General features: G+C 47.9%; 2 protein-coding genes across 2 annotated transcripts; one reads left to right on the top strand and one right to left on the bottom strand.

Annotated features, from left to right (window-relative positions):
• Positions 1 to 5118: 5118 nt before the first annotated feature.
• On the bottom strand, positions 5119 to 5540 carry LOC110594771 (nuclear cap-binding protein subunit 2-like). Its single transcript, XM_021708333.1, has 2 exons — positions 5459 to 5540; positions 5119 to 5312 (listed from the first exon to the last, which is right to left on the bottom strand). The coding sequence occupies exons 1-2, from the start codon at positions 5538 to 5540 to the stop codon at positions 5119 to 5121; spliced, it is 276 nt and encodes a 91-aa protein (XP_021564008.1).
• Positions 5541 to 9893: 4353 nt separating this feature from the next.
• On the top strand, positions 9894 to 23238 carry LOC103250987 (DNA dC->dU-editing enzyme APOBEC-3F-like). The gene is made up of 8 exons (XM_021708336.1): positions 9894 to 9956; positions 11398 to 11586; positions 13131 to 13317; positions 14629 to 14905; positions 15121 to 15235; positions 21129 to 21285; positions 22626 to 22905; positions 23120 to 23238. The coding sequence occupies exons 2-8, from the start codon at positions 11399 to 11401 to the stop codon at positions 23236 to 23238; spliced, it is 1323 nt and encodes a 440-aa protein (XP_021564011.1). The 5' UTR covers positions 9894 to 9956; position 11398.
• Positions 23239 to 27722: the final 4484 nt, after the last annotated feature.

Genomic DNA, 27722 nt, shown 5'->3' with positions numbered 1-27722 from the left:
TATTGTAGAGACGAGGTTTCACCAAGTTGCCCAGGCTGGTCTGGAATCCGCAGGCTCAGGCAATCCACTCGCCTAGGCCTCCCAAAGTGCTGAGCCACAGAGCTTGCCCTAGATCTAATCTTTTTTTTTTTGAGTTGGAGTCTCACTCTGTTGCCCAAGCTGGAGTGCACTGGCACACTCACAGCCACCCCAGCGTCGACCTGCTGGGCTCCAGCGATCCTTCTGCCTCAGCCTTCTGAGTAGCCAGAACTATAGGCGTGTGCTACCATGCCCAGCTCATTTTTTAAACTTATTGTAGAGACGAGGTCTCGCCAAGTTGCCCGGGCTGATCTCGAACCTGCAGGTTCAGGTAATCCACTCGCTTCAGGCTCCCAAAGTGCTGGGATTACAGACTGAGCCACCAAGTGCGGCCTAGACCTAATTCTTAATAGGACTATTGGCAAGAGCTGGTCCCAGCTAAAGTGAGTGTCATGGCATAGTTTACTTAGTTGCAGTTTCAATGTCCGGTTTATTCTACTTATCCCAAACTCTGGGGGCTGGTAGACTGTGTGCAGTTTCCAGGTAATTCTTAGCCATTGGCCAATAACTGTATTATTTCTGCTATAAACGCAGGCCCATTGTCGGATCCTGTGGTGATCAGGATTCAAAATCAGGGGATAATTTCTTTCAAGAAAAGTCGGGCCACTTCACATGCCTTTTCTGTATGAGTTGGGAGGGCTTCTACCATCCCGAGAAGTTGCATATAAAAACAAGGAGATATTTGTAGCCCTGAACTCGGGGGAGCTCAGTGAAGTCCACGATTATGTCTTCAGATGGCGTTCCTCTGACGTGTAGTATTCTAGGGGACACTTTGGGTCCCTGCCGCAGGTTGTTTTGAGCACAGGTTTGGCATTGCTCACAAACTGTTCAGGCTCTACTAGAGAGTCAGGGAACGTTAAAGTATTGGTTTAGAGTGGTTTCAAGGGTTGTCCATCCACTGTGGGTTCCATGGTGGAATTGCCTGACAAAAGCTGGAGCTAGTGACTCAGAAATTGCCATTCAGTCATTCTGAAATTTCCACCATCTGTTCTGAAGATAGCTTCCATTTTCTGTTTTAAACTAAGCTTAAAGCCTAGGTTTGGAAACCAACTTTCATGTTGTGAATAGCTAGGGCTCCAATTTGTCAGTGGACTAGGGAGAAGTGCAGCAGCCAGGGCAGTTTGCTCACTGATTTCTTTGGATGCCACAAGTTTTGCTTCTTGGTCTGCTTTGCGATTTCCTCGGGCGATTATTGCATTTTCCTTTTGGTGTCCCTGACAATGCATGACTGCTACCCTTTTAGGGGACCATAGAGCATCCAGGAGCTCAAGAATTTCTTTGCCATACTTTATGTCCTTTTCCCCTGAGTTTATTAGGCCCCTTTCTTTATATAAGGCTCCATGTACATGGAAAGTGGTGAAAGCATATCTGGAGTCAGTGTAAATGTTGACATGTACCCCTGTTACCAGTTGAAGTGTTCAGGTTAAGGCAATGAGCTCTACATTTTGTGTTGAAGTCCCTTTTAGTAGACGTTTAACTTCAACAGTGGAGACCAGGGCTACTACTGAGTAATGGGCAAACCATTCCCCTTCTTTTATGAAACTGCTGCCATCAGTAAAGTATTCAACATCAGGATCTTTGAGAGACTGATCTTTCAGATCTGGATGGCTGGAAAACACCTCATCCATAACCTCAGTACGATCATGATTTGGCTGTCTGGGTTCAACCGGCAATAGAGTTGCAGGATTTAAAGTTTTGACTATTTCCAGGCGAATGCGTGAGTTTCACATAGCATTCCTTGATATTTAACCATCCTGGCTTTTGTTAGTCAATACTGACCTTTGTATTCCATTAGGGTTAATACCACGTGTGGCACTCGACCATCGGGTCTTGTCCCATAGTTAGTTTGTTGGCTTCTCCTACCAGAAGGGTGATAGCCTCAAGTGCTTGCAAACAAGGTAGCCTTGAGAGACTGAGTCCAGTTGCTTTGACAAGTATGCTATGGGTCTGTGCCATGACCCTAACATCTGAGATAGGACCCCCACTGTTATGCCAGTGCACTCATGCACTATGAAAAGAAGGGCTTGGTTACCTCTGGAACCCTAAGCTGGGTGCACTGATGAAAGCTTGCTTAATTTCTACAAAGGCCCTTTGTTGGGCTTCTTTCCAAAGTAGGGACTCCCATTCTCCCCCCTTTGTGGCTTCATAAAGGGGTTTTTGCTAAAATAGAGAGGTTAGGTACCCAGATTCTACAGAATCCTGTGGCTTTGAGGAATTCCCGGACTTGATGTCGAGAGGATGGGACCGGGATTGAGCCGATGGTTTGTTTTCTTTCTGGGTCAAGCTGGCATTGCCCTTGAGATAGGTAGAAGCCAAGATACCTCACCTTCTCTTGGCAGATTTGGGGCTTTTTCTTTGATACTTTGTATTCAGTCTTCCATAAAAGGATGAGGAGCTGGTGCATCCCCTTCATGCAGTCCTCCTGTTTCGTCCTACCAACAACAAATCATCCACATATTGGAGCAGGGTACAGTTACATTGGTTTGCTGGGAAGAGTTTTAAATCTGATGCTAAGGCGGTGCCAAAGATATGGTTGGAGAATAATTGAATCCTTGAGGCAACTTGGTCCAGGTTAATTGTCCTTTGTCACAGTTTTCAGAATTGTCTCATTGGAAGGTGAAGATTGATAGATTTTGGGAGCCAGGTGAATACAAAAGAAGGCATCTTTGAGGTTCAGGCAAGTGAAGAAGGCAGCCTCTTGGCGACAAGTCTCAACAAGGTATAGGGGTTCGGGACAACTGTGTGCAATGTGACCATGGCTTGATTTATTGCTCACAGGTCCTGAACCAGCTGGTATTCATCTGTACCCAGTTTCTGGACTGGCAGGAGAGGCATGCTCCAAGACAAGTGGCAGGGTCAAAGGATTCTGTACTGAAGAAGTTTTTCCAGGTGTTTTTGGATCCCAATCTGTGCCTTGCATGGGATGAAGTATTGTCTTTGATGTACTGGCTCAACTCCTGGTTTCAGTTGTATGAGTATTGGGGGTATGTTGGGGGCCAACACAGGTGGATTATCTTTGACCCAAACTCCAGGTATTTGGAAGGGTGGTTCCGGTCCATGTTGTGACTCTCTTATTAGACTGCAGAGATGTCATTCTTCTTCCTGGGGAATGGTAAGTGCCATTATTTTGGTTTTTGGATTTCTTAATTTTAGAGTCACATGGTTAGGAGAGTCAAAAAGTCAAAAACGATTTGGATCCACAGCCTTCCTAATAAATCTCATTCCATTAGAGCTATTGGACAGTTGTGGAGGTACAGGAGCTCATGGATAACTTCATGGTCCCCTATCATGTAGCGTAATGGTAACATAAAGGGACGACAAGCTCGACTGTCTGTAGTCCCTATGATGGTAACTTGCCTTTGGGAGAAGGGGCCCACGGCCTGGGTTACCCCAGAGTGTTAAGCTCCAGTGTCTACCATAAAGTCAATGGGTTGGCCCTCTACAATCATCTGGACCATAGGTTCCTGGGGGCCCTATAGAATGGAGCCTGGTCTGTCCTAGTCTTCCTTATATGTTTCCATGGTGGTCAGACCCATAAAGTTGTCTGCAGGAGGTTGGTGTTGTCCCTGGACCATCTGGCTTCTTCCTCCTGGTGATGGTCCAACTGGCTGGGGCATTTATTCTTCCGGCAGTTTTCATCTGCTGTGCGCTGAGGGCAGTCACCTTTCCAATGGCCCCCTTAGTAGCAGTAGGCCCATTGATTACTTCTCAGTTTCTTGTTAGAGTAGAGTGACCTGTTAACGTGCTGGTATGGTCCCAGCATCATCTCTGGGTAGCTGTCAGGTTGGCCTCTTCCCCGACCCTGGCCTCGGCCTCAGCCTTATCCACATTGGGCAGGTACCTGGTATCCTTACAAGGCTGCAGTGAGTAAAGTGGCCTTTTTCTTCAGTCTCCAGTCTGCTTCTTGTTGGGCTTCCAAGTCTTGGTTGATGAACACTCTTGCTGCAATCTCTAGCAGCTGACTGGCATTCATTCCAGTGAAGTCCTCTAACTTTTGTAGTTTGTGTCAGATGCCTCCTTTGGCTTGTCCAACAAAGGCTGCATTCACTATTCATTGATTTTTAGCTGCCTCTGGGTCAAAGGGAGTGTACAGTCTGAAGGCCTTGCATAGTCTTAGAATCGACTCAGGCTTTCATTTTTTGGTTTGGGGTTATTTTTTTTTAGTTGAAGATTCACTACCCTCCCAGGGTCCTTGGAGTACTTCTGAGATTTTGCTCATGTTCATGGCCTTTTTTTCTAAACTCCTGGACTCAGGTAATCCTCTCACCTCAGCTGCCCAAAGTGCTGGGATTACAGGCATGAGCCACCGCACCTGGCTTGACTAATAGTTTTAAATGAGCAATAGCTTATATATACTATTAGAGATAAATCACCTCTTGCCTCATGAATGCAAAATAAATTCTCTAGACTCAACCTCCCTGTAGAGACCATCAGCTCATTGTTAGGGCTTGAAGCTCCATAAGCACAATTCCCTATGAGAAATGGCTGAAATAAACATCTCCTTAGAAAGCTTCAAATATGTTGTCAAGGAACACAATTTTTGACCTGGTAACAAAATCATTCTGACAACCTAATGTATGGCCAAGATTCTAAGATGATAATTAAAGACGTTCTTTTGGATCTGTCCTTTTTTTTTTTTTTAGTTGGAGTCTCACTCTGTTGCCCAGACTGGAGTGCAGTGCCTTCCGGGTAGGTGGAACCACAGGCACGTGCTACCACGCCCGGCTAGTTTTTGATTTATTGTAGAGATGAGGTCTCGCCAAGTTGCCCAGGCAGGTCTCAAACCCGCGGACTCAGGCAATCCACCTCAGCCTCCCAAAGGTGTGGGATTACAGACTGAGCCACTGAGCCTGGCTTGGATCTGTCCTTTAATTAAAATTTCAGAGGAAAACTATGAAGGGGCTTCCAGCTTAGCAGAGACATTGATCAAAGCTTGGTTTTAAAAAAGGGGAGGGGCTGGTTTGCAGACCATGGGTAATGTTCTTCAACACATTCAACAGGCCAAAGGGGTGAGTTTTTCACTGATGGAGCTCTCACAACTCACTGATTTTGTGCCAGTTTTCCATACCCTCCTCTCCCAGCATCATAGTCCTGCTGACACTCATCTGGTACCTGGCCACCAGATCGTCCACGTCCATACTGCCAGCCCTCCTTAAATTCTGCATCCCAGTCTGTGGGAATGATCTGGTCCTCCAGATAAGTTCCAGGTATGTACCACATGGCATCTTCTGCATCTGCTCTTGAATAGTATTCCACAAAACAGAATCCACATACTGTTTTCTTCACTTTATCCAGACCCATAATGACTTTCTTTATGTTACCACTCTTGCTGAAGAGTTCATAGTTGTGTAAAAGGAAAGATTGCTGACATACAATGTACAGCTTTTCTTCATTGTCACCCCAGAAGTGCTCAGCTCCATGTAGGAGTCACTGTGCAGCACCTTTAGGAGACCACCTGACATAGTGCACAGAACTGGACCAGGACACGGTGACTCCAGCAACACTAGGAAATGGTGGCGATGGCGGCAGCCAAATTTCTTTTTTTTTTTTTTTTTGAGTTCGAGTCTCACTGCATCACTCAGGCTGGAGTGCAGTGGCATGCTCATGGCCACGGCAGCCTCAACCTGCTGCGCTCGGGCAATCCTTCCACCTCAGCCTTCCATGTAGCCAGAGCTATAGGTGCATGCTACCATGCCCAGCTAAGTTTTTTGGTTTGGGATTTTTTTTTTAGTTGAAGATTCACTACCCTCCCAGGCTGTAGTGCAGTGGCACGCTCACGGCCACCCCAGTGTAAACCTGCTGGGCTCCAGCGATCCTTCCAACTCAGCCTTCCAAGTAGCCGGAACTACAGGCACACACTACCACGCACAGCTAATTTTTTATTTTTTATTGTAGAAATGAGGTCTCCCCAAGTTGCCAGGGCTGGTCTCGAACCTGGAGGCTTAGGCAATCCATTCGCCTCAGCCTCCCAAAGTGCTGGGATTACAGGCTGAGCCACCGAGCCTGGCCTAGTTTCTTTCTAAATATTAGGTTTCCTAAAGTTTAAGAGCGATATATTCACCTTGTTATGTTTTATATATGATATACATATAATAATATATATATTGGGATTACATATATTTCAAAATTATAAAGCATTCCTATATCCTGATATGTTTTAGTAAATGTTTTCAATAATAATAATTGTTACGTTGTTATATGTCATAGAATAACCAAATTTTCTTATCAGTTGCGCTTTTGACAATGACTTTCTTAAGACTTTTGTCATTCACAGTTATTGTTTTACTTCAATCTCTTTCAAAAGGCAATTTTAAACCAGGTGCAGTGACTCATGGCTGTAATCCCACCACTTTGGGAGGTGGAGGCGAAATGACTTTCTGAGACCAGGGATTCAAGATCAGCCTGGGTGAGGTAGTGAGACCTCATCTCTACAGTAAATCAAAAAATAAGCTGGGTGTGGTGACACACACCTGTAGTTCCAGCTACTTGGAAGGCTGAGGCAGAAGGATCACCAGCAGGTCGAGGCTTCGGTGGCTATGGCGTGCCACTATACTCCAGCCTGGGAGACAGAGTGTGAGACTCCAACTCAAAAAAACAAACAAATAAATAAATAAATAAAATAGATCTGATCCAGGATGTTTTTTGAGAGTGAACTCTAGGCCTGACTCCTTTTTGCCTTGAAATAATTGGCTATGAAATCAGGTCATACTAAGTCCTTACCCCATAAGCCAACATCACTGATATTGAAACTGTTAAAATCAAATACACAACTCCAGGAAAGAGCCCTCATAGCTCCATGGGACCTCACCAGGTAAATGGAATAGACAACACTGAGAATGAGTTTTTCCAAATGGGACCTCCTGCTGTCTATTGGCCCAAAAATGCGTTCTAAAGAATGATGTTTGGACAAAAGGGAGAACAGGTATGCGAGGCAGATGTCCTGTCCCATTTTCTATGCCAGTCCCCAAAATCAGCAGGAGGGGAGGATCATGACCCTGACAGTCAGAGAAGATGCCTTTATTTTTTATTATCTATAGGATTTGGACATGTGTAAAGACAAGGTAATGTCTTCCAGGATGTAAACCTGAAAGCTATGTCCTCCATCCCAGACCTGAGAGGCCTTTTGGGGACAGCAAGACTGTCTCTTGTCTCCTCTCCCCTTCTTTTCCATGGAGAAGTGAGAAATCCAGAAACAGCTAATAGTGGGGGAAAGAGGGCATAGGAAACCCTGGCCAGCACTCCAGCTCACCATTCATTTCTTGTGTGACTGTTAGGTCATGGTGGAACCTCCAAAATTGTCAGGTCAATCTCAGTAGGACCTACAGAAATGTTAGGTCACACTCCCAGCAGGGCCTCCAGAATGTTAGGTCAGGTCCACTGGGGGTGTGGGTGTCTGGTGTGCGATCTGATGACATGAGAAAGATGCAAAGAATTGCACAGAAGGAAGATTAGAAAATAAAGCTCATTTAGAAAGTAGGCTGGGTGCGATGGCTATAATCCCAGCATTTTGGGAGGCCAAGGTGAGAGGATTGTCTTAGCCCATGGGTTCGAGACCAGACTGGGTAACTTGGCAAGATCTCATCTCTACAATGAATCAAGAAAAATTAGCTGGATGTTGTGGCATTTGCCTGTAGTTCCAGCTAATTGGAAGGCCGAGGCAGAAGGATCGCCTGAGCCCAGCATATCAAGGCTGTGGTAGACTCTGGCCAGTCTAGGTCAGAGTGAGACTTCAACTCAAAAAAAAAAAAGAAAGTAAATGAGAGAGAGAAAGACAGTGGATTCACTCCCCGCAAGGTAGAGGAGGGAACCAAAGCCAGGAAACATGGCGACAGCCATAGCTCAAAGAACACATGGCCACACCATATGTTAGCAAGGCAATGGCGGCAGGATGCTTATGGTTGAGTCTTTTTAATCCTTCCCTTTGATGAAGGTATGTCATTAAGGTGATTGGGTGGTGGTCTGCTCCTGATCATAAGGAAGGGGGCAGATAAGCGCAGGTATTGACTTCAAGTGATGGACAGCAGTCAGACCGGTGGGTTAGTCACATGGGTTAGTCACCATGCTGCTATGGTGGTGGGCTAGATGGGAGGAGACAAGGGGAGGAATTTTCCCTGCAAAAGTCCTGTCAGACATTTCCAATTCACAAGCTCCATAGCAAAAGGGGGTCTTATTATCATTTGTTGTTTTTCTTTTTTTTTTGGAGTTGAAGTCTCACTGGAAGTACAGGCACACACCACCATGCCTGGCTAATTTTTTAAATTTTATTGTAGAGATGATATCTAACCAAGTTGCCCGAGCTGGTCTCGAACCTGTGAGCTCAGACAATCCTCTCACTTTGGCCTCCCAAAGTACTGGGATTACAGCATGAGCCAACGTGCCCGGCGTATTATCACTTCTATGTCTTCAGCCTGATAAAGGGCCAGAAAGTTTCTTAGAGTTATTATGCTAAACTATAAATTGAAAGGTTAAGGCTATCCTTGTCTTGGATCTGGTGGAGATTTGCTTAGGGCGTGGGATAGGCTGCCCCCTTGATCTGCAGTAAAATGCCTGAATACTTCCTAAAGCCAGCCTATTGGAAATTTATCTATATCTAACCTGTGCTAGATTCAAAGTGTGTCAGTCTAAGCAAATATTGCTATGCTGAGGCAAAATGTGAACTAAGTGTATTCTAAGTTTCTCGGGGTCCCTCCTTTCAGTGGCATGGGCAGAGTAGCTTAGCTTCTCTGTGCCTGGGACCTCCTCTGACTGTCAGAGTCATGATCTCCCCTCTTGATGCTATTGGGGCCCTGGGGTAGTGAATGGGGCCCTGGGTGGGCACAAACAACTGTCCCTTTTGAGACTAGAGATGAAATCCTGTGCCCTGATCCCAACCTTCCCTTGGCACCATGTCTAGACTCCTACCCAGAGACTGAGCGCCACCTACGTTCACCAGGGGTGGCAGGAGGTTGGGAGGGGAGAGTGTTACAGCTCAATACAGGTTTTTATGCCCACTGCCCAGAAGAACCAACACTGATGCAGTCATTATAGTCAGGAAAGAGTTTATCACAAGTAGCTAAGTGAGGATGTCTGGAGAAATCTCTCAAATCTGCTTCCCCAAAGACCCAGAGGATGAAGTTTTTAAAGGGAAGATGGTGGGAAAAGGGAAGAGACTGTTGATTGACTGATGATGTCATGCGGGGGTGGTGTTGAGATCTTCTTCCTGGGGTCCTGTGACCAGTAGAGGACCTCCTGGTGCTCTGGGCCTGGGTGGGAGTTCTTGCCAGAGTACCAAGTCTGAAAAACATCTCAGATACCATTCTTAGGTTTTACAATAGATGCTGTCTATAAAACAAATCCCCTGACCACCAGGTACTACCCACCAGCCCTGAGCCATTAGGTGGGGTCCCTGAAAACTGAAGCCGCTTTTTGTATTTCAAATGATTTCCTGTTTCCTCAAGAATCATAAATTGATTGGCCTTGTGGGCAGCTTCCCCTGTCCCCCAGGGGTTTGACACCATAGTAATTGCAAGCAAACCTAGAAGCAATCTTTCCATTAATTTCTAATCATAGCTGCAGATTTTACTCCATAAACTGATATTGATTCTATATAAGCACCGTCAGGAGGACTCCAGGAGGACTGCCAAGGTCTCAGGGAAAATGAGAAAGACAGTGAGAGCCAGAGGAAGCTCAACCACCCCAGGGCCCTCCCACTCCACTGCCCAAGCTGAGAGAGGGTGGAGCCACTGCTCACAGACCCTGGAAGGTGACGTTCTGGAGGGCTGTCCTAAAAAGGGCCCTGCAAGCCGGAAATAAACTCCTGACACCTCAGACACAGAGCAGGGCTGGGACACGGCTGCCCTGTAGGCCACAGCAGGCCACTGCTGGAATCCACAGATCAGGTACCTCTGACCACTCTGGGCCCCTCCTCCGCCCCTTCTTGCCTGGTAGCCCCTGCGGGGACTCAGTCTTGGCCTCCCCCTACCCTGTTCCACCCTGGGCTTCCTCTCCTCTGGTTCTTCTGTAGCTCCCACTGCCACCCAGGACCTTTGACCTGCCCTGGGAGCCCCACAGCTGCTTCTGAGTTGGTCTCTCCCCACCTCCATCAGTCCTGCTTCTTCCTCCCTGACACCCTGACCCTGAGAGTCCTGGACCGGGCTGGCCCTCCCCACCTGCCTGGAGTGCTCCTCCTTGGGGATTTCCTGCCATTTCTGAGCTCTGGAAGCAAAGAGAATTGAACCAAGAGAGTGTGATAGGACCCTTTTATAGAGAGGCGGGATACTAAGGCTTCTTTGCTAGGAAGCAGCATTTATTCATGCCAGCACCAGTTCAGAGGATTCACATTCAAAGGCTGAGCCCTGAACGCAGTGGGGTGTTGCCTTATATACTTTTCACTAACTTTTCTTCACATTCTAGCCCCTTTGTCTCCCTGATATGGCAACATACATTCCGAATGGGTATTTCATGGCACAGGATTGTAAGAGGGTTAGGGACACACACTTAGACATTGATTGCGCCACATTACTTTCTCTTTGTTCTGGGAAGGCTCTGACCACAAGAGGGCTGAAGCAAGTAGCTCTCTGAGGGAGAAGAAGCATGTCCCTACATGTCCCCCATCTCAGGATCCCAATCCACTTTCTACAATGATCTCATTTAACAGAATGAATGAGAAAGAAAAAAAAATGGCCAGGATAAATGTACTTATTTTCACCTTTACTAACAAGACAGCCAGATCCACCACCGCTCCAAAGGTCACACGACATAGCAGCTGCCAGCGCAAGGGACACCGCCCACCAGCTCTGTGACTTAGGCAGGTTGCTCTCCTGTTTGTGCCTCGAGCATTTCATCTGAAAAATGGGCATGGCCCCGCAGGCTTAGGGCAGCATTCCCGGAGCTCAGATATAAGCAGCACTCACAACAAGAGCCTGCGCCTGTAAATTAAGTGTTCTTCCAGTTTTAAAATAAAAGGTGCTTGGGGGAATGAAGTCAGGAGTGAATTGAACTGAAAGAATAAAAGCTATTATTTGGGGGTGAAGTGTTTCTTTCTCTTTTGCTGCTTTCTAATGGGTTGGGGAACGGGTGGCAGGAATACTGGGAGAGTGGGGGAGTCCCATTGGAAGAACCAGAGCTGGATCTGAGTGGAGAAAAGTCACCCGTCCTGCTGCCCCTGCCAGCATCCTCTCCTCTTCCTCCCTGCAGTCTTCCTGCCTGAGAAAGCAGCAGAAATTCTCAGTGATGGGGAAGCCCAGTGCCCAGGGGTTTAGGTGGCAATGTTCAGTGGTTGTCAGCCCGGGGAACTCTAAGGAGGGTGTTCTTCATTTCTCGTTTCTCTTCTGCCCTCAGAATGCCCATGAAGCGGATGTATTCAAACATATACTTTGACCACTTTAATAATCAACGGCTTCTCTCAGGTCAGAACGCTCCATGGCTGTGCTTCAAGGTGGAAAGAGTGGAGAACTGCATGCTTGTCCCCTTGGAGACAGGGGTCTTTGGAAACCAGGTATCAGGCTGTTGTGGGAAAACAGAGAGACCGTGATGCCAAGGCTAATTTAGGAAGCAGCATTTACTGGCACGACTCAGTGAGCTAATGCTCCAAGGATGAGCAACCCAGAAAAAGAAGAGAAGGGTTTTATATGTTAGTTTAGGTAAGAGAGGGGGTTGAGTTTCATGGTTATACTTATTTTTGGAATTTGCAAGGTTGTAATCAGTAGAAACAGATTTTCAAAGAACAAGTTGTTTACAGGATATACATGACAAGCAGGGGTCATAAACCTATAACTTCACAAAGAGAAGGTGGGGGATAAAGTTGTGAATCGATTACTATTTTGAATTTACAGGAAAGTGGCTTGTGACTGGTTTTTCTCATGGTTCATGTCTAGCAGGTTTGTAGCTTACAGGTTGATTTTTTTTTTTTTTTGAGTTGGAGTCTCACTCTGTCGCCCAGACTGGAGTGCAGTGGTCGCTCCGGGCCACTGCAGCCTCGACTTGCTGGACTCTGGCAATCCTTCCGCCTCAGCCTTCCAAGTAGCTGGAACTACAGGCGTGTGCTACCACACCCGGCTGATTTTTTGATTTATTGTAGAGATGAGGTCTCGCCAAGTTGCCCAGGCGGATCTCGAACCTGCGGGCTCAGGCAATCCACTCACCTCAGCCTCCCAAAGCACAGGATTACAGGCTGAGCCACCGAGCCCGGCTACAGGTTGATTTTTAAAAATAATAACTTTAACTGTTTTCAGCCCCTCTCTGCCACATTCCCCCCTTTGATTCTCAACCCTTTATGGGTTAAAGAGCATCATTTTCAATTTGGTGCATTAACATTATGTGGGCCGCAGTTTTTCGTTTAACAACTGTTTCTACAAACTTAGAGATGGAGTTTATGATTATTGGGGCTATGTGAGGGAAGATAAGACAGGATTCCAACAATAGGACTACAGATTCAATAATGTACTTAAATTCTCCCAGACCCAAGAACATGTCTTCAAGCCAATTGCCAACTTTTATGCCATGCCATTTTTGTACTGGGACATGGGCAAGCTTTTTAATATTAGTGGCTATATTAGTTATAGCTTCACTATTATCATTTATTTACAAACAACAGTCAGAGCTATTAAATTTACCATATACTTCTTCTTTTTCTGCTAGCAAGTAGTCCAAAGCTAAGCAGTTCTGATAAAAGGAGGTACACATTTGGGCTTGTCATTGAACAGCAAGTTCAAAAGCCATGGCTGTTTGGTCAGTTAGAATTTCTAAGACAGCTTGTAATTGGATCATGCAATTTAGCATATATATAGGTGTGCGGTATTCCCAACTTTCACCTTGTGCCCCTGTAGTCAGGGCACAAGTATTTATAATTCTCTGGGGTGGCCATTCATCATCTTTCCAAATCTGGGTCCCTCACATGGTCACACGGCAGGTAAGTGCTAAGCCGGAAGACACGATCATAAGTAAAACCCAGACCTCAAGCCCCGATTGGGTATTTTCTTCCCACACTTCTTAAGTCCCTATGCCCCATGTCCTGGCTTGTCTGTCTTGGAATTTGATCCCCTAGGGAGTTTGGCGCATCACCAATGCCCTAGTGTAGAACCCACCTCCCTGACCCGATCAGTGCTTGTCTCCCCAAATCCAGGAACAGAGCTGAGGGCCCAGCAGCCCTCCAGGAAAGGGCATCTGGGGAAACTGGGGTGCGTGGAGTACCCATCACCTGGTCTGGCCCTTGTCATGCTGGGCTATGGGGCCTCCACCTACTGCCCTGATTCCTCCATGGTAAGGCTGTGTCATCCCACCGTGGTGAACTCCATATCTCTCCCTGCTGCCCCACACGGCCCACTAGCCGCTCTGCAGTGTTCCATTCATCCCTGCTGTCCCTCCTCATCAAGGCAGGAAACTTCTGGGTGTGCTTGGAGGGAGCAGAGTCATCTGTGGAGTGGGCAGTTCTGCTCTATGGCAGTTACAGCCCGTGCAAAATGTGGGGTCATGAGTGAAGTTCAATATTTCTAGCGCCTATTCTTTAAATAGTTCACAGAAATGGGTATAAGTAATCTTAATATCTAATTTAGCCCAATGTATCTAACATATTATTTCTTATTTTTTTGAGTTGGGGTCTCACTCTGTCACCCAGACTGGAGTGCAGTGGCCGCTCCTGGCCACCACAGCCTCGACCTGCTGGGCTCCGGCGATCCTTCCACCTCAGCCTTCCAAGTAGCCAGAGCTACAGGCATGCGCTACCACACCCGGCTAATTTTTTTTGATTTATTGTAGAGATGAGGTCTCACCAAGTTGCCCAGGCGAGTCTCGAACCCACGGGCTCAGGCAATCTACTCACCTCAGCCTCCCCAAGGCGCAGGATTACAGGCTGCCGCTGAGCACGGCTTAACATATTATTTCAATCTATAGGTAATATACAATTCCTCATGAGGCAGTGAAGCTTTTTTTTTCACACAGAGTCTTTAAAAAGGATTCTGGCTCAGTGGCTCAGCCTGTAATCCCAGCACTTTGGGAGGCTGAGGCAATTGGATTGCCTGAGCCTTCGGGTTCTAGACCTACCCGGGCAACTTGGGGAGAACTGGTCTCTACAATCAATAGAAAATTAGCCAGGCGTGGTAGCACACACCTGTAGGTTCGGCTACTTGAAAGGCTGAGACAGAAGAATTGCCGGAGCCCAGCAGGTCAACGCTGGGATGGCCATGAGTCTGCCGCTCAAAAATTAAAGAAAAGAATGTATAATTTATACATGCCCCCATCTCCAATCAGAACTACATTCCAAGTGCTTAGCACCTGCTGTGGCCGTGGCTCCATGGAAACCCCAGCTCCATAGCCCTCGCAAGCAGACAGCAGGCCAGGAACAGGGCTACTCCTGAGGGCCAGGACAGGCAGGGTCCAGGGTAGCTGTGGAATGGATGAGGGTGGAGAAGGGACAACAGGATCCATGCTTGAATCTACGAATGACGGAAGACTAAATTACAGAAGATGGAAGAAGGATGGAGTAAGGGAAACTCAAGAAATCCGGTGCCATGGGGCTCCTGACCTGGCCCCTCCTCTCACTCCCCCTACCCTGCACTCCTCCTCCCCTCCCAGTACTGCCCGGAGACATGCCACCACCCAGAAATGTGCTTCCTCTATTGGTTTGAGAAAACGCTATCCCATGAGGAACAGTACCAGATCACCTGGTACGTATCCTGGAGCCCTTGTGTCAACTGTGCAGAGGAGGTGGCTGAGTTTCTGTCGGTCCATCCCAAAGTCAACCTGACCATCTATGCTGCCCGCCTCTACTGTTACCAGAAACTAAACCACAGGCAGGGGCTTCGAAGGCTGTGTAAGGAAGGGGCCTGTGTGAAGATCATGAACTATGAAGGTGAGAAGTGGGTGCTGGGGCGGAAGGGAGAGCAGGAGGGATGGGCAAGTCCTCTGGGGCACTTGAAGGTGGGTTTCCAGGGGAGCCTTTGGGGCCTGAGCCAGCACGGACTGCCCCTGGCAGGCCGGAGACCAGGCCTGGGAGGGGAGAGCAAGGACGGGGGGTCGGGGGAAAGGCCTGCCAGACACTAATGGCTTTCCCCCTTTTTGTCTCAGAATTTGACCACTGTTGGGAAAACTTTGTGTACAATAACTATAAGTCATTCAAGCCTTGGGTGAAACTGCAAGATAATTATGAACTTCTGGCCACTGAGCTGGACAAGATTCTCAGGTGAGGGATTCTTCTCCTTCTCACCTATCTTTTTTCGCCTCATTGCCATCCTCCTTGAGTCCTCTCTCGGTCCCTGGCCAGATCCACTTCTGCCTGGGCCTTCTGTGCTCCCCCTGTCCTCAGGGCCGACACCTCAGTGCCTCCTCCCTGCTCCTCTGGGCCTTCTGTAAGAGGTCTCTTTCAGTCTCCATCCACCCCCAGGTCTCCCTCCCCCAAGCTGAGAAGTCCCTAACGTAACTCCTTCCGTCTTGCCATCCTCACCAAATCTTGCTATTAAATGGCATATAAATGGGTATGAATATATGTAAGCGTCAAAGTCAGAAGCTTTGAAAAACATCCGTGGGCTGGGCACAGTGGCTCAAGCCTGCTATCCCAGCACTTTGGGAGGCCAAGGTGAGAGGATTGCCTAAGCCTGCAAGTTCAAGATCAGCCCAGGCAACTTGGCGAGACCTCGTTTCTACAATAAATCAAAAATTAGCCAGTTGTGGTAGTGTGCGCCTATAGTTCCAGCTACTCAGAAGGCTGAGATGGAAGGATCACCTGAGCCCAGCGGGTTGATGCTGGGGTGGCCGTGAGCATGCCACTGCCTTCCAGCCTGGGCGACAGAGTGAGACTCCGACTCAAAAAAAAAAGAAAGAAATAAAAGAAAAACAAGCCGGGCTTGGTGGCTTAGCCTGTAATCCCGCGCCTTTGGGAGGCTGAGGTGAGTGGATTGCCTGAGCCCGCGGGTTCGAGACCCGCCTGGGCAACGTGGCAAGACCTCATCTCTACAATAAATCAAAAAAATTAGCCAAGTGTGGTAGCACATGCCTGTAGTTCCAGCTATTTGGAAGGCTGAGACCGAAGGATCGCCGGAGCCCAGCAGGTCGAGGCTGCAATGGCTGGGAGCGGCCACTGCACTCCAGTCTGGGTGACAGAGTGAGGATCCAACTCAAAAAAAAAAAAGAAAAGAAAAGTAAAACAGCCATCAAGGCAGACTAGAGTTATCAGAGAATGAGCATCCTCCTGACATGGCCATTTCATGCTGGAGAAGTCATAGGAAATGGCAAGATCAGGAACTTGAACACCAGGCATTTCTATTCTAATGGGTCAGGAGGCCGAAGTCCAGGGTCAAGGGATCATTTCCACTGAGGCTTCTCTTCCAGGCTTGCTGAGGGTCATTCTATGCTGTGTCCTCAATGGACATTCCTGTGCACATTGCAGACACGAGGTCTCACCAAGTTGCCCAGGCTGGTCTTGAACCCGTGGGCATCTCTCTATGCCTCCAAATTTCCTCTTCATATGAGGACAAAAGTCATATGAGATTAGTTCATCCCTGTGGCCTTGTTTTGACTTAATCATCTCTTTAATGCACCTGGCTCCAAGCACAACACACTTTGAGGTACTGGACTTTAACATATCAAATTTTGGGGTGGGCCAGGCATGGTGGCTCATGCCTATAATCTCGACACTTTTGGAGACCAAGATGAGAGGATTGCCTGAGCCCACGGGCTCAAGACCAGCCTGGGCAACTTGGTGAGACTTCATCTCTACAGTAAATAAAAAAATTAGCCAAGTGTGGTGGTGTGTGCCTGTTGTTCCAGCTACTTGGAAGACTGAGGCAGAAGGATCACCTGAGCCCAACAGGTCGAGGCTGTGGTGGCCATGAGCAGCGTGCCACTGCACTCCAGCCTGGGTGACAAAGTGAGACTCCAACTCAAAAAAAAAGAAAAATTGGGGAGTAGATGCGGTTCAGCCATGACAGTGACCGAAATCCCTCTTGGTGGAGCCTGGGAGGGAGGTGCAGGGGTCCCTGTTCTGTGTCTCGTCTCCCAGGTGATTCTTGACCTTACACTCACAGCCTCCATCCAGGTCTTGCTGCACCCTTGTCCTCACCCCATCACTACCCACTCCAACCCTCCCTCCTGGTTCATCCCTTGTTCCTTCTCAACTCCCTCCCAGAGATGCAGCTCTGGGTTAGGACCCAGCCTGGGGATGCTGATGGGGAAGGAGCCTGGGGAAACACTCAGTACTTCTGTTTGCATTAAATAAGGTTTATCAAAAGGTGGGGTTGGAATGAAGCCCGAGGTGCTCAGAGCTTTTCCAGAGAGCAGAAGAGAAGGTAGAAAGACAACCAGGAATCAGACAGGGCAGAGAAAGGACGTCTCAAGCCATGCTGGGGAGACAGGAAGCAACACCTGGGTCTTGGGTCGCAGGACATAACTACAAGGAGCAGTCTGAGAAGCTCTGGAAAGGGTCACACAGGGAGGTCTGGTTGTGAGTTGCTGCCCTTCCGTGACACTGGGACAGGAGAAAATAGAGTCCAACCTGACCCGGTACAACTTGGGCAGACCGCTGCAGGAGAGAGAACAGCAGGTGGGAAGGAGCTCAGTGTAGACACACTCAGGACATCACTGTGAGACATCTGGGCCCACATGCACCTGCTGCTCCTCCCTCCCTTCATGGCCTTTCTGAGTGTGAAGGAATAGAGAGTGGCAAACACCATGCCCTAGCTTCTGGGTGCAGGTTTCCCTGGCACAATCCTTGAGGGCAGGATCCAGGGGTTCTATTGGTGGCTCCTGCCTGTCTATCCTGATGTTCTCACTGTTCAAAATTTCCTCCAAGGAGTGAAGTGCAGACAGGCCTAGATATAGACAACACACTCCTTGATTGTCTGTCATCAAAGTCAGCCAAACTGATCGAGCCACACTGTCCCTGGGGAAGCTGCCTGGGGAGGGCAGCAAAGGCTCCACCTTCCTTTCCATCCTCCCTACTGCTCAGTCAGGGCCTCTTAGCTTCTGACTGATAAACACCCCAGAGTGCAGAGTGCATGTCTCTTTCATGAGCACCCAGCTCATTCTGGAGTCTTCCGTGGATGTGGCCTCAGGACATGAGGACAGATGGAGTGGAGGGGACAACATTCCCAAGGACTCTCTAAACTCTTGTTTGAGTTCTTACGGTTCCAGGAGCCATGCAGGGTCTAGGGCAGGACAGGGTCTGTGGGCGGGAGTGGGGATGGAGGTGGGCTTGGGGAGAAGTTGAGCTAGTTTCATTGGGACTCCTTTATGTGAAATCTAGACTCAGGCCAGGCTCGGTGGTTCAGACTGTAATCCCAGCACTTTGGGAGGCCGAGGCGAGACACTGGGGTGACTGCGAGTGTGCCACTGCACTCCAGTCTAGGTGACAGAGTGAGACTCCAACTCAAAAAAAAAAAAAGAAATCTAGACTCTGTGGGGGCCTGCTGACTGCTCTAACCCACCCCTTGCGATTCAGAGATCATGTCCAGTCCTGATATGCCAGGCATATCCATGTCCCTTTCTTTACGCCCTTTGATTGTTTGTTTGTTTTGAGTAGGAGTCACACTCTGTCACCCATGCAGTGGCATGCTCATGGCCACCACAGCCTCGACCTACTGGACTTAGGTGATCCTTCAACCTAAGCCTTTCAGTAGCTAGGACTATAGGCTCGTACCACCATGTCCAGCCAATTTTTAAATTTATTGTAGGGACAAGGCCTCACCAAGTTGCCCAGGCTGTTCTCAAACCCCTGGACTCAGGCAGTTCTCTTGTCTCTACCTCCCAAAGTGCTAGGATTACAGGGGTGAGTTACCTTGCCCAGCACCCCTCTGATTTTTTTTTAAATTATCTGTGGACACACATGAACACAAGAGATGGCTTTTGGGATGTAAGCTGGAAGGCCAAGTCCTTTGTTCTTGACCTGGGAGGCCCTTTGGGCACAGCAAGCCCCCTCCCCTCTCTTGTCCCAACCTCCTTCCTTTCCAGGGAGCAATGAAGAACCTGGAAGCAGTTAGTTCTGGCAGAGGGAGGGCACAGGAAGTCCTGGCCAGCCAGCACTCCAGCTCTCCAGTGATTTGCTGTGTAACCTGGATTTGCTGTGTAACTTGTGTATCCTCTGCGCCTGAGCCCTCCTCTGACTATCAGGGACATGATTCTCCCCTCCCAATGCTATTGGCCAACTGTAGTAGAGAATGGGGCACAGGATAGGCCCCTCACACCTGCCCTCTTGGGCCTGGAGGTAAAGCCTTGAGCCCTGACTCCAGCCCTCCCTTTGCATCATGCCCAGAGTCCTGCCAGGAGACTGAATGTCAGCTAAGTGCAACAGAGGTCGGGGGGAGAGAATTTCAGCCAGCCCAGGGCACCAGAGGATGGGACATCTGCCCTGTGCCATCAGTCCTGGTTAGGACCCATCTCCTCTCCTGGCTTCCGTTTCTTCTCTGTGGCTTTGCATTTATTTTGGCACCTACTGCTCTCAGTGCCTGTGCCATCACTGGTCCCTCTGTCAGGCATGAGGAACCTAGGGAAGGAGACAAGGTGGATCGATGGTTATGAAGCTAAGCCACCAAGGCTGTCCCATCTGGAGGCCGAGGCAGTATGAGGTGAGGATTCCACTGAGATGGCCCTGGGAGATCACTCACAAATAGGGGCCTCCTCAATCATGGCCCTGGGAGGTGGACATGAAATCCTGACCCCACAGACACAGAGCAGGGCTGGGACACACCTGCCCTGAAGGCTGCAGGGGAATCCAAAGATCGGGTACCTCTGCCCTCTTTGCCTGCTGGGCCCCTCTGCCCCTTCTTCCCAGATGGCCTCTGCTGGGCCTCAGCTCTGGCCTCCTCTGGCCCCTGTCCCACTCTGGGCTCCCTCCCCTTTGGCTCTTCTGCAGTGCCCACTGCCACCCAGGCCCTTTACCCTACTCTGGAGCCCCACTGCTGCTTCTGATTTGGCTTCTCCCCCCACCCAGCCTTGTTCCTTCCTCCCTGAGACTCTCACCCTTGAAAGTCCTGGGCCAGGCTGGTCCTTCCTGCCTGTCTGGGGTGCACCCCCTTGAAGACTCCCTGTCATTCCTGAGCTCTGGAAATGATAATTGAACCAAGGGAGGATTGAAGCAAGTGGGTTTCTGTTCAAAGCACTCGGAAGGATTTCCAGTGAGATTTACTTGGTTCCAATGCAAAGTCTTGGGAGAGGGTGAGGAGGGGTAATAGTTTTCCTAAGGAAAAGGAAAATCATCTCTTCCAAGGAGATCTGCGAGCAAAAGAGCAGCATGCAGGGGACCCAGTTGTGACAGTCACTTGCTCTGTGACTTGGGCAGGGTGCCCGTCTGTCTGTGCCTCAGGCACTTCATCTGTAAAATGGGCATGGCCCCTCAAGCCTAAGGCAGTATCTGGGGTCAGATAGGCGCAGCTCTCACAACAGGAGCCTGTGTTCTCCCAGTCTTTATTATTATTATTATTATTATTTTGAGTCAGAGTCTCACTCTGTCCCCAGTGTCGACCTGCTGGGCTCAGGCAATCCTTCCACCTCAGCCTTCCAAGTGTCTGGAACTGCAGGAGCGGGCTGCCACAGCCGGCTAATTATTTTATATATTGTAGAGACAAGGTCTCACCAAGTTGCCCAGGCTGGTCTTGAACCCTTGGGCTCAGGCAATTCTCTAGCTTCAGCCTCCCAAAGTGCTGGGATTATAGGCTTGAGCCACTGTGCCCGACCTCTCCCAGTTTGTAAAATGTCAGGAGCATAGGTGAAGTCGGGAGTGAACTGAGCCAAAATGATGAAAGCTATAGCTTGGGCTGGAGAATTTCATTCCCTTTTGCTGATTTATAATGGGTTGGGGGGTGGGGGAGTGGCAGAAATGCTGGGAGAGTAGGGGAGTCCCACAGGAAGGCCCAGAGCTGAGCCCAAGTGAGAGGTCACCAGCCCCCTGCCAGCATCGCCTCCTCCTCCTCCTCTCTGCAGTCCCCCTGCCTGGGGAGGCAGCAGAAATTCTCAGGGCTGTGGAGGGATAGGGGGTGCCCAGTGCCCAGGGGACCCAGAGGGTCCAGATAGCAGTGTCCAGTGGTTGTCAGCTGGAGGACTCCAAATAGCAAGCTCTACATATCCGGTTTCTCTTGTATCCTCAGAATCCCGATGGAGAGAATGCCTCAAAAGAAATTCCGCTTCCACTTTCAAAACCTAATAGCCAAGGATCGAAATACCACCTGGCTGTGCTTTGAAGTGAAAAATGTGAGGAAGAAGCACCCACCTGACCTCTTGGAAAGGGGGATCTTTCAAAACCAGGTATCAGCCAACCTCTGACCACATCGCAGACCAGAACTAGCCAGTCGAGTACGCAGAAGACAGGATGATAAGTGAAATTCAGACCTCAGGCCCAGCTGGGTATTTTCTTCCCACACTTCTTTGGTCCCTGTCCCTGACATCCTGGCTTGTCTGTCCTGGAATCTGACCCCTGAGGGTGTATGTTGCATTACCAAAACTCCCCCCCGCACCTTCCTGACCCAACCAGCACTTGCTCCCAAAATCTAGTAACAAAGCTGAGGGCCCAGCAGCCCTCCAGGAAAAGACATCTAAGGAAGCTGGGGTGTGTGGAGCACCCAGCACTGGGTCTGGCCCTTGTCATGCTGGGCTGGTGGGGCCACCACCCACTGCCCTGATTCCTCCATGGCAAGGATGTGTCATTGTACCGTGGTGAACCCCACACCCTCTCTTGATCCCCCCAAATGGGCCACTGACCTCCCTGCAGTGTTCCACCTTCCCCTACCGCCCCTCCCCATCCAGGTAGGAGACTTCAGAGTGTACATGGAGGGAGCCATCTGTGGGGTGGGCAGGCCTACTCTATGGCAGTCCCAGGGCTCGGTGGCTCAGCCTATAATCTCATGCCTTGGGAGGCTGAGGTGAGTGGATTGCCTGAGCCCGCGGGTTCAAGACCCGCCTGGGCAACTTGGCGAAACCTCATCTCTACAATAAATCAAAAATCAGCCGGGCGTGGTAGCGTGCGCCTGTAGTTCCAGCGACTTGGAAGGCTGAGGCGGAAGGCCAGAGCCCAGCAGGTCGAGGCTGCGGTGGCCGGGAGCAGCCACTGCACTCCGGTCTGGGCGACAGAGTGAGACTCCAACTCAAAAAATTAAAAAAATTAAAAAAATTAAAAAATAAATTTAATAATGTCTCTAGGATCTGTTCTTTTAACACAAATTGCTTCATTTTAATATTTTATTTAGTCCAATGTATAGAACATCTTATTTCAACATATAATTAACAAAACATTCCTCATGAGCAGTTAAGGTTCTTTTTATTCTCACACAGAGCCTTTGAAAAGGGCTGTGTATTTTCTCTTGTCCCTCTCTCCAATCAAAGCCACACCAAGTGCTCAAGGGCCTGAGGTGGCCAGTGGCCCCCTCCAGACAGCTCCACTGGGCAGGGTGCCTGTGGAATGGGTGCCTGGAAGGAAGGATGCCAGGATCCGTGCATAAGTCCATGAGTGGGCTTGGGAAAGCTAAATTGCAAAAGACAGAAGGGGAAGGATGGAGGAAAGAACCCCAAGAAATCCAGCATCCTGGGGCTCCTGGCCTAGCCCCTCCTTGCACTTCAACCTCCCAGCACATCTCCTCCTCCTCACCCAGGTCACCCCCAGGATAAACTGCCATGCAGAGATGTGCTTCCTCTCTTGGTTCCTGGAAAACATGCTGCTCCATGGCAAGCGCTACCAGGTCACCTGGTACATATCCTGGAGTCCCTGTTCTATCTGTGCAGAGGAGGTGGCCGAGTTCCTGTCAGCCCATCCCAAAGTCAGCCTGACCATCTACGCTGCCCGCCTCTACTACTTCTGGGTACCAGGTTACAGGCAGGGGCTTCGAAGGTTGGTTGAGGAAGGGGCCCGCGTAGAAATCATGAACTATGAAGGTGAGAAGTGGGTGCGGGTGTGAAAGGGACAGCAGGAGGGATGGGAAGGTCCTCCAGGACAGCAGATGGTGGGTGTCTCGGGGGAGCCTGGCGGGACTGAGCCAGCACTGACTGGCCCTGGCAACTCACAGACCAGACCTGGGAGGGGAGGGAAAGGGCCTGGGCGGGAGAGGCCTGCTAAGCCCTGACTGCTTTCTCCCCTCTTCTGTCTCAGAATTTGACTACTGTTGGGAAAACTTTGTGAGCATCAACAATGAGCCATTTCAGCCTTGGGAGGGACTCCACGAAAAATACGGATATCTGGTCACCAAGCTGAACAATATTCTTGGGTGAGGAATTCTCCTCCTCACCTCTTCCTTCTCCCCTCCTTGTCATCCTCCTCGGGCCCTCCTTCACTCCCTGGCCAGATCCACTCCTGTCTGGGCCCTTTGCTCTCCCTCCCGTCCTCAGGGCCAACCCCAGGTGCTCCCCCCACCTCAGCGCCTCCTCCCTATTCTCCTTGGTCTTCCAGTAAGAGGACCAGTAAGTCTCCAGAGCAACCTTCATCCACCCCCAGGACTCCCTCCCCCTAGCCTGAGAGCCCCTCACCTGGCTTCTTCCATCTCGCCATCAACAGTGATTCCTGCCATTGAATGGAACTTAAGTGGGTGTGGATATATGCAGGCACCAAACTCAGAAGCTTTGAGAAATGTCCTTTGTAAAAGTTGAGGCTATGAATTCAGTCATTCTTGTCATACCCAATTAAAACAGGCCAGAAGCTGGGGAGAGGAGGGGAAGAGCTTGGGGGTATAAAACACTGCTCCCAAAATCTAATTATCTGCAAACTGTTTGCTGTATCCTGAAACCAGGTGTACCTATAACTTCTGAGATAAATTGCTGCAACCCTTGGACGCATTTTACCCACTACGGTTCCTCACCAAGGGAATCTGTCAGTTCCCCACACCTTACAGTATCCTTACAGTATCCATGACCTTTCTTAAAGAGCATTATATACGATTTATCCTTTTTATAAAATCTTTCACCTTCTCTTTGTTCTGCATATATGCCCCAAATTGCAGTTCTTCCCAAATAAAATGTTAAAATTAGAGATTCCTCTCTGCAGTTTTATATGACAGATATAGTGTCAGAAGTGGGATCCAGTGCTGACTCACCTTGTGGAGAATTGCTGACCGACCCTTGGAACTACAACGTGAGGTTCCCACACTGGTTGTTCCTCCTCCCAACTGTTGGGTTTCTCTTGGACAGAACTCCCAAATTAGTTTTGTATTCTGTTTTATTTGGGATGTGGCTGGGGAGGGGTCTTTCTCCCATTTGGGAGATCTCTTTTTGAAAGGGTGATTGTCTTTCTGTTGATCCCAGCTGTGAGTTTTGGACCTGGAGGTTTGGAAGAAGGAATTCCCCCCTCATTTGGAGAAGGTGCCCTTCCTTTCTGGTTAAGTATGTCTTTTAATTTCCCTTAGTGTTGGCATGGCTCAGTGGCTCAGCCTGTAATCTCAGCATTTTGGGAAGCCAAGGACAGTGAATTGCCTGAGCCTGCAGGTTCGAGACCAGCCCAGGGAATTTAGTAAGACCTCGTCTCTACAATAAATCAAAAATGAGCCGGGCATGGTAGTGCGCGCCTGTAGTTCCAACTACTTGGGAGGCTGAGGCGGAAGGATCACCGGAGCCCAGCAGGTCAAGGCTGCGGTGGCCGGGAGCGGCCACTGCACTCCAGTCTGGGCGATAGAGTGAGACTCCAACTCAAAAAAAATAAATAAATTAACCAGGCATGGTAGTATGTGCCTGGAGTTCCGGATACTCGGAAGGCTGGTGGTGGAAGCATCGCTAAAGCCCAGCAGGTCAATGCTGGGGCGGCTGTGAGCACGCCACTGCACTCCAGCCTGGGTGACGGAGTGAGTTTCCATCTCCAAAAAAAAAAAACAACTTTCCCTCAGTTTTTGTGTTTATTTGGCCTTTGTGTATTCAACATTAAACTAAATCACCCAGATAAATTTAGCTACAAATGAGCTCTCAAAGTTCAAATGCATGCCTAGGTGGTCCCTGGAACTACAGTTTGTAATATGTTCAAAAAACATTACAGGGATCATTTAGTCTGTTGTTCTTAAAACTAAACTAAAAGACCGGCCAGGCTCAGTGGCTCAGCCTGTAATCTCAGCACTTTGGGAGGCTGAGGCAAGAGGATTGCCTGTCCCCGCGGGTTCGAGATCAGCCCGGGCAACTTGGCAAGACTTTGTCTCTACAATAAAATAAAAAAAAATAGCTGATCGCGGTAGCGCACACCTATTGTTCTGGCGACTTGGATCGCCTGAGCCCAGCAGGTCAATGCTAGGGTGGCCATGAGTGCACCACTGTACTCCAGCCTGGGCAACAGAGTGGGACTCCAACTAAAAATAAACAAACAAACAAATATAAATAAATAAACTAAAAGACCATGGTTACTGGTGGACACAGTGACTCATACCTGCAATCGCAGCACTTTAGAAGGCTGTCTCAAGAATCAGTTGAGGCTGGGAGTTCAAGAACAGCCTGAACAACATAGTGAGATGCCTCCCCCATCTCTACAAAGAATAAAAACAATTAACTGGGCATGGTGGCATGTCTGTGTTCCCAGCTAATCATAGACTGATGCAGGAGGATTGCTTAAACCCAGGAGATCAAGGCTGCAGTGAGCCATAATCGTGCTACTGCACTCCAGCCTGTGTGACAGAGTAAGACCCCATCTCAGAAGAAAATTTTAAAAGATTGTGGTTTAAAATCATATACCCCAAACACGATATGCATAGCCTGCTGATATCTAGGGCTAAACCACCACAACAAAAATCACAAAACCATTCAGGACCCAAAAATTGTCTCCCTATAAAATACTGTCTCAAAGTTAGCTGAAACTCTTTCCTTCCAGAATGTTCCCCCTTCCCTTCCTACAATTTATCCTCTTTATCTTTCTCTAAGGATCAGTTCTGGCATACTGACTTTTTATTTTTATTTTTTATTTTTTGAGTTGGAGCCTCACTCTGTCGCCCAGACTGGAGTGCAGTGGCCGCTCCCAACCACGGCAGCCTCGACCTGCTGGGCTCCCGCGATCCTTCTGCCTCAGCCTTCCAAGTAGCTGGAACTACAGGTGCGCGCTACCACGCCCGGCTCATTTTTTAAATTTATTGTAGAGATGAGGTCTCACCAACTTGCCCAGGCGGGTCTCGAGCCCGCGAGCTCAGGCAGTCCACTCACCTCAGCCTCCCAAAGCTTGGGATCACAGACTGAGCCCCCGAGCCCGGCTCATACTGACTTTTTAAGTAAAAACGCTTAAAACCGGCAGACACAAAAAGAAAATCATGATTAACATCACGTTGTTTCTTAAGAGCAAAAGCTGAAATTCCTACGTAAAGATACCCTCCCTATCCAAAAAGGAAGGCAACATTCTTATCTTCAAGGACAAAGAATTCAGCCCAAAAGAATACTGTCCAGCCCTTATTAAAGAAACACTTATCTTCTGGGCCTCCTCACAGGATTCAGTCATATTTCACGGTTAACTATTCCTTGTTTAATCCAGTATATTTGTTACTGATCCAAACTGCTTTACCCAAAATTTGTCTCATAACCTTTATAAGATTACCTGTTTCAGAAATCTAAAAGTTTAACCCGATCCCATTTTGGCAGAAAAATCATTTTGATCCAACTGTTTGTTATAAACCAGTGAGTTTATAAGTTTTACTGTCTCATGACTAAAATTCTCAAAAAACCCCCACAAAACTGTAAGATCTTTACTTATATGTATGTGTTTAGATGTGTTTATATGTAAGTACATGGACTGTTGTATGTTGTGTCTACATAACCTTTCAGATAGTTTTATATTTGCCCCTACTACATGTTCTAAGGTCATAAAGTTGTAAATCAAGCCTAAAAAAAACTATCTTTGTTCACAAAAATGCTTTAATAAGCAGGATTAATCTAATAATGTTGATTTAATAAAAGCCATGGTATCTTCTGCATTATTGGCAAGATACGCATGTTTTTAACTTGGAGGTTCTTACTTAAGTACACACTTGATATCACCAGGCTATAAAATTGGTTAATTAAAAACAAGAGACTAAAAATAATGAGTAGCTCTACCTAATATTTACTTTTCACAAGGAATCTAAGCATAATTGTTAAAAGGCAGCTAGGTATAATTGCTAAAATAATTATAGTATTTACAAAAAATAAACATTTACAAATGACCTTTCATGGAATTTAAAATCCCAAAGTTATGTTATATTAAATAAAATAATAGATACTCATTAAAAATCTGGATCATAACAAATAAATTTTTTAAAATTCTGAGACAAATTGTTAAATAAGTATAAATTCTTTCTTCATTTTTTAATCTTATAAAAAGATGACATATATTTAGATCTGTTATTCAAAATATAAATTTTTAAAATGTTTATAAAAAAATTCTACGTGATACCTTTTTGTCCTAAGATAAAACAATTGGTGGTTCCAAAATGTTTTTTAAAATTTGTAAAACTAATACTGAGGGGTTGAGAAATTTATTATAGGTCAAAAAATTTGATAAAAGATAGGCCTTAATGAAGAAAGTGTCATGTGTGAGAAGGCTGGCTTTGTTTTTGTTTTTATTTGTAATGTTAATGTGTTTTTCTAAAGATAAAATAGTTCACAGAGGCATACAGATACAGGATCAGAGTCTGGCCTCTTATATTTAAGATGACAAGATTTCCTTAAAGTAGTGATCTGTTCTTTATCAAGTTGCAAGTGGTTTAGATTTTTAATTGCAAAATCTATTTCTTTTTTTTTTTTTTTTGAGTTGGAGTCTCACTCTG

Source organism: Carlito syrichta, unplaced genomic scaffold (assembly GCF_000164805.1).
Source record: "Carlito syrichta isolate Samal-C Ts95f unplaced genomic scaffold, Tarsius_syrichta-2.0.1 Scaffold135784, whole genome shotgun sequence".
Lineage (NCBI taxonomy): Eukaryota > Metazoa > Chordata > Mammalia > Primates > Tarsiidae > Carlito > Carlito syrichta.
This window is presented reverse-complemented; position numbering and strand designations above follow the sequence as displayed.

Bases quoted from the DNA above. Each gene is read 5' to 3' on its own strand.
- LOC103250987 (XM_021708336.1), top strand. From the start codon at position 11,399: ATGCCCATGAAGCGGATGTATTCAAACATATACTTTGACCACTTTAAT. The intron at 11,587-13,130 runs GTGATGCCAAGG...CCAATGCCCTAG, and splicing joins TGTGGGAAAACAGAGAGACC to TGTAGAACCCACCTCCCTGA. The intron at 15,236-21,128 runs GTGAGGGATTCT...TTGTATCCTCAG, and splicing joins GAGCTGGACAAGATTCTCAG to AATCCCGATGGAGAGAATGC.
- LOC110594771 (XM_021708333.1), bottom strand. From the start codon at position 5,540: ATGTCAGGTGGTCTCCTAAAGGTGCTGCACAGTGACTCCTACATGGAG. The intron at 5,313-5,458 runs GTACATTGTATG...ATTCAAGAGCAG, and splicing joins GGTGACAATGAAGAAAAGCT to ATGCAGAAGATGCCATGTGG.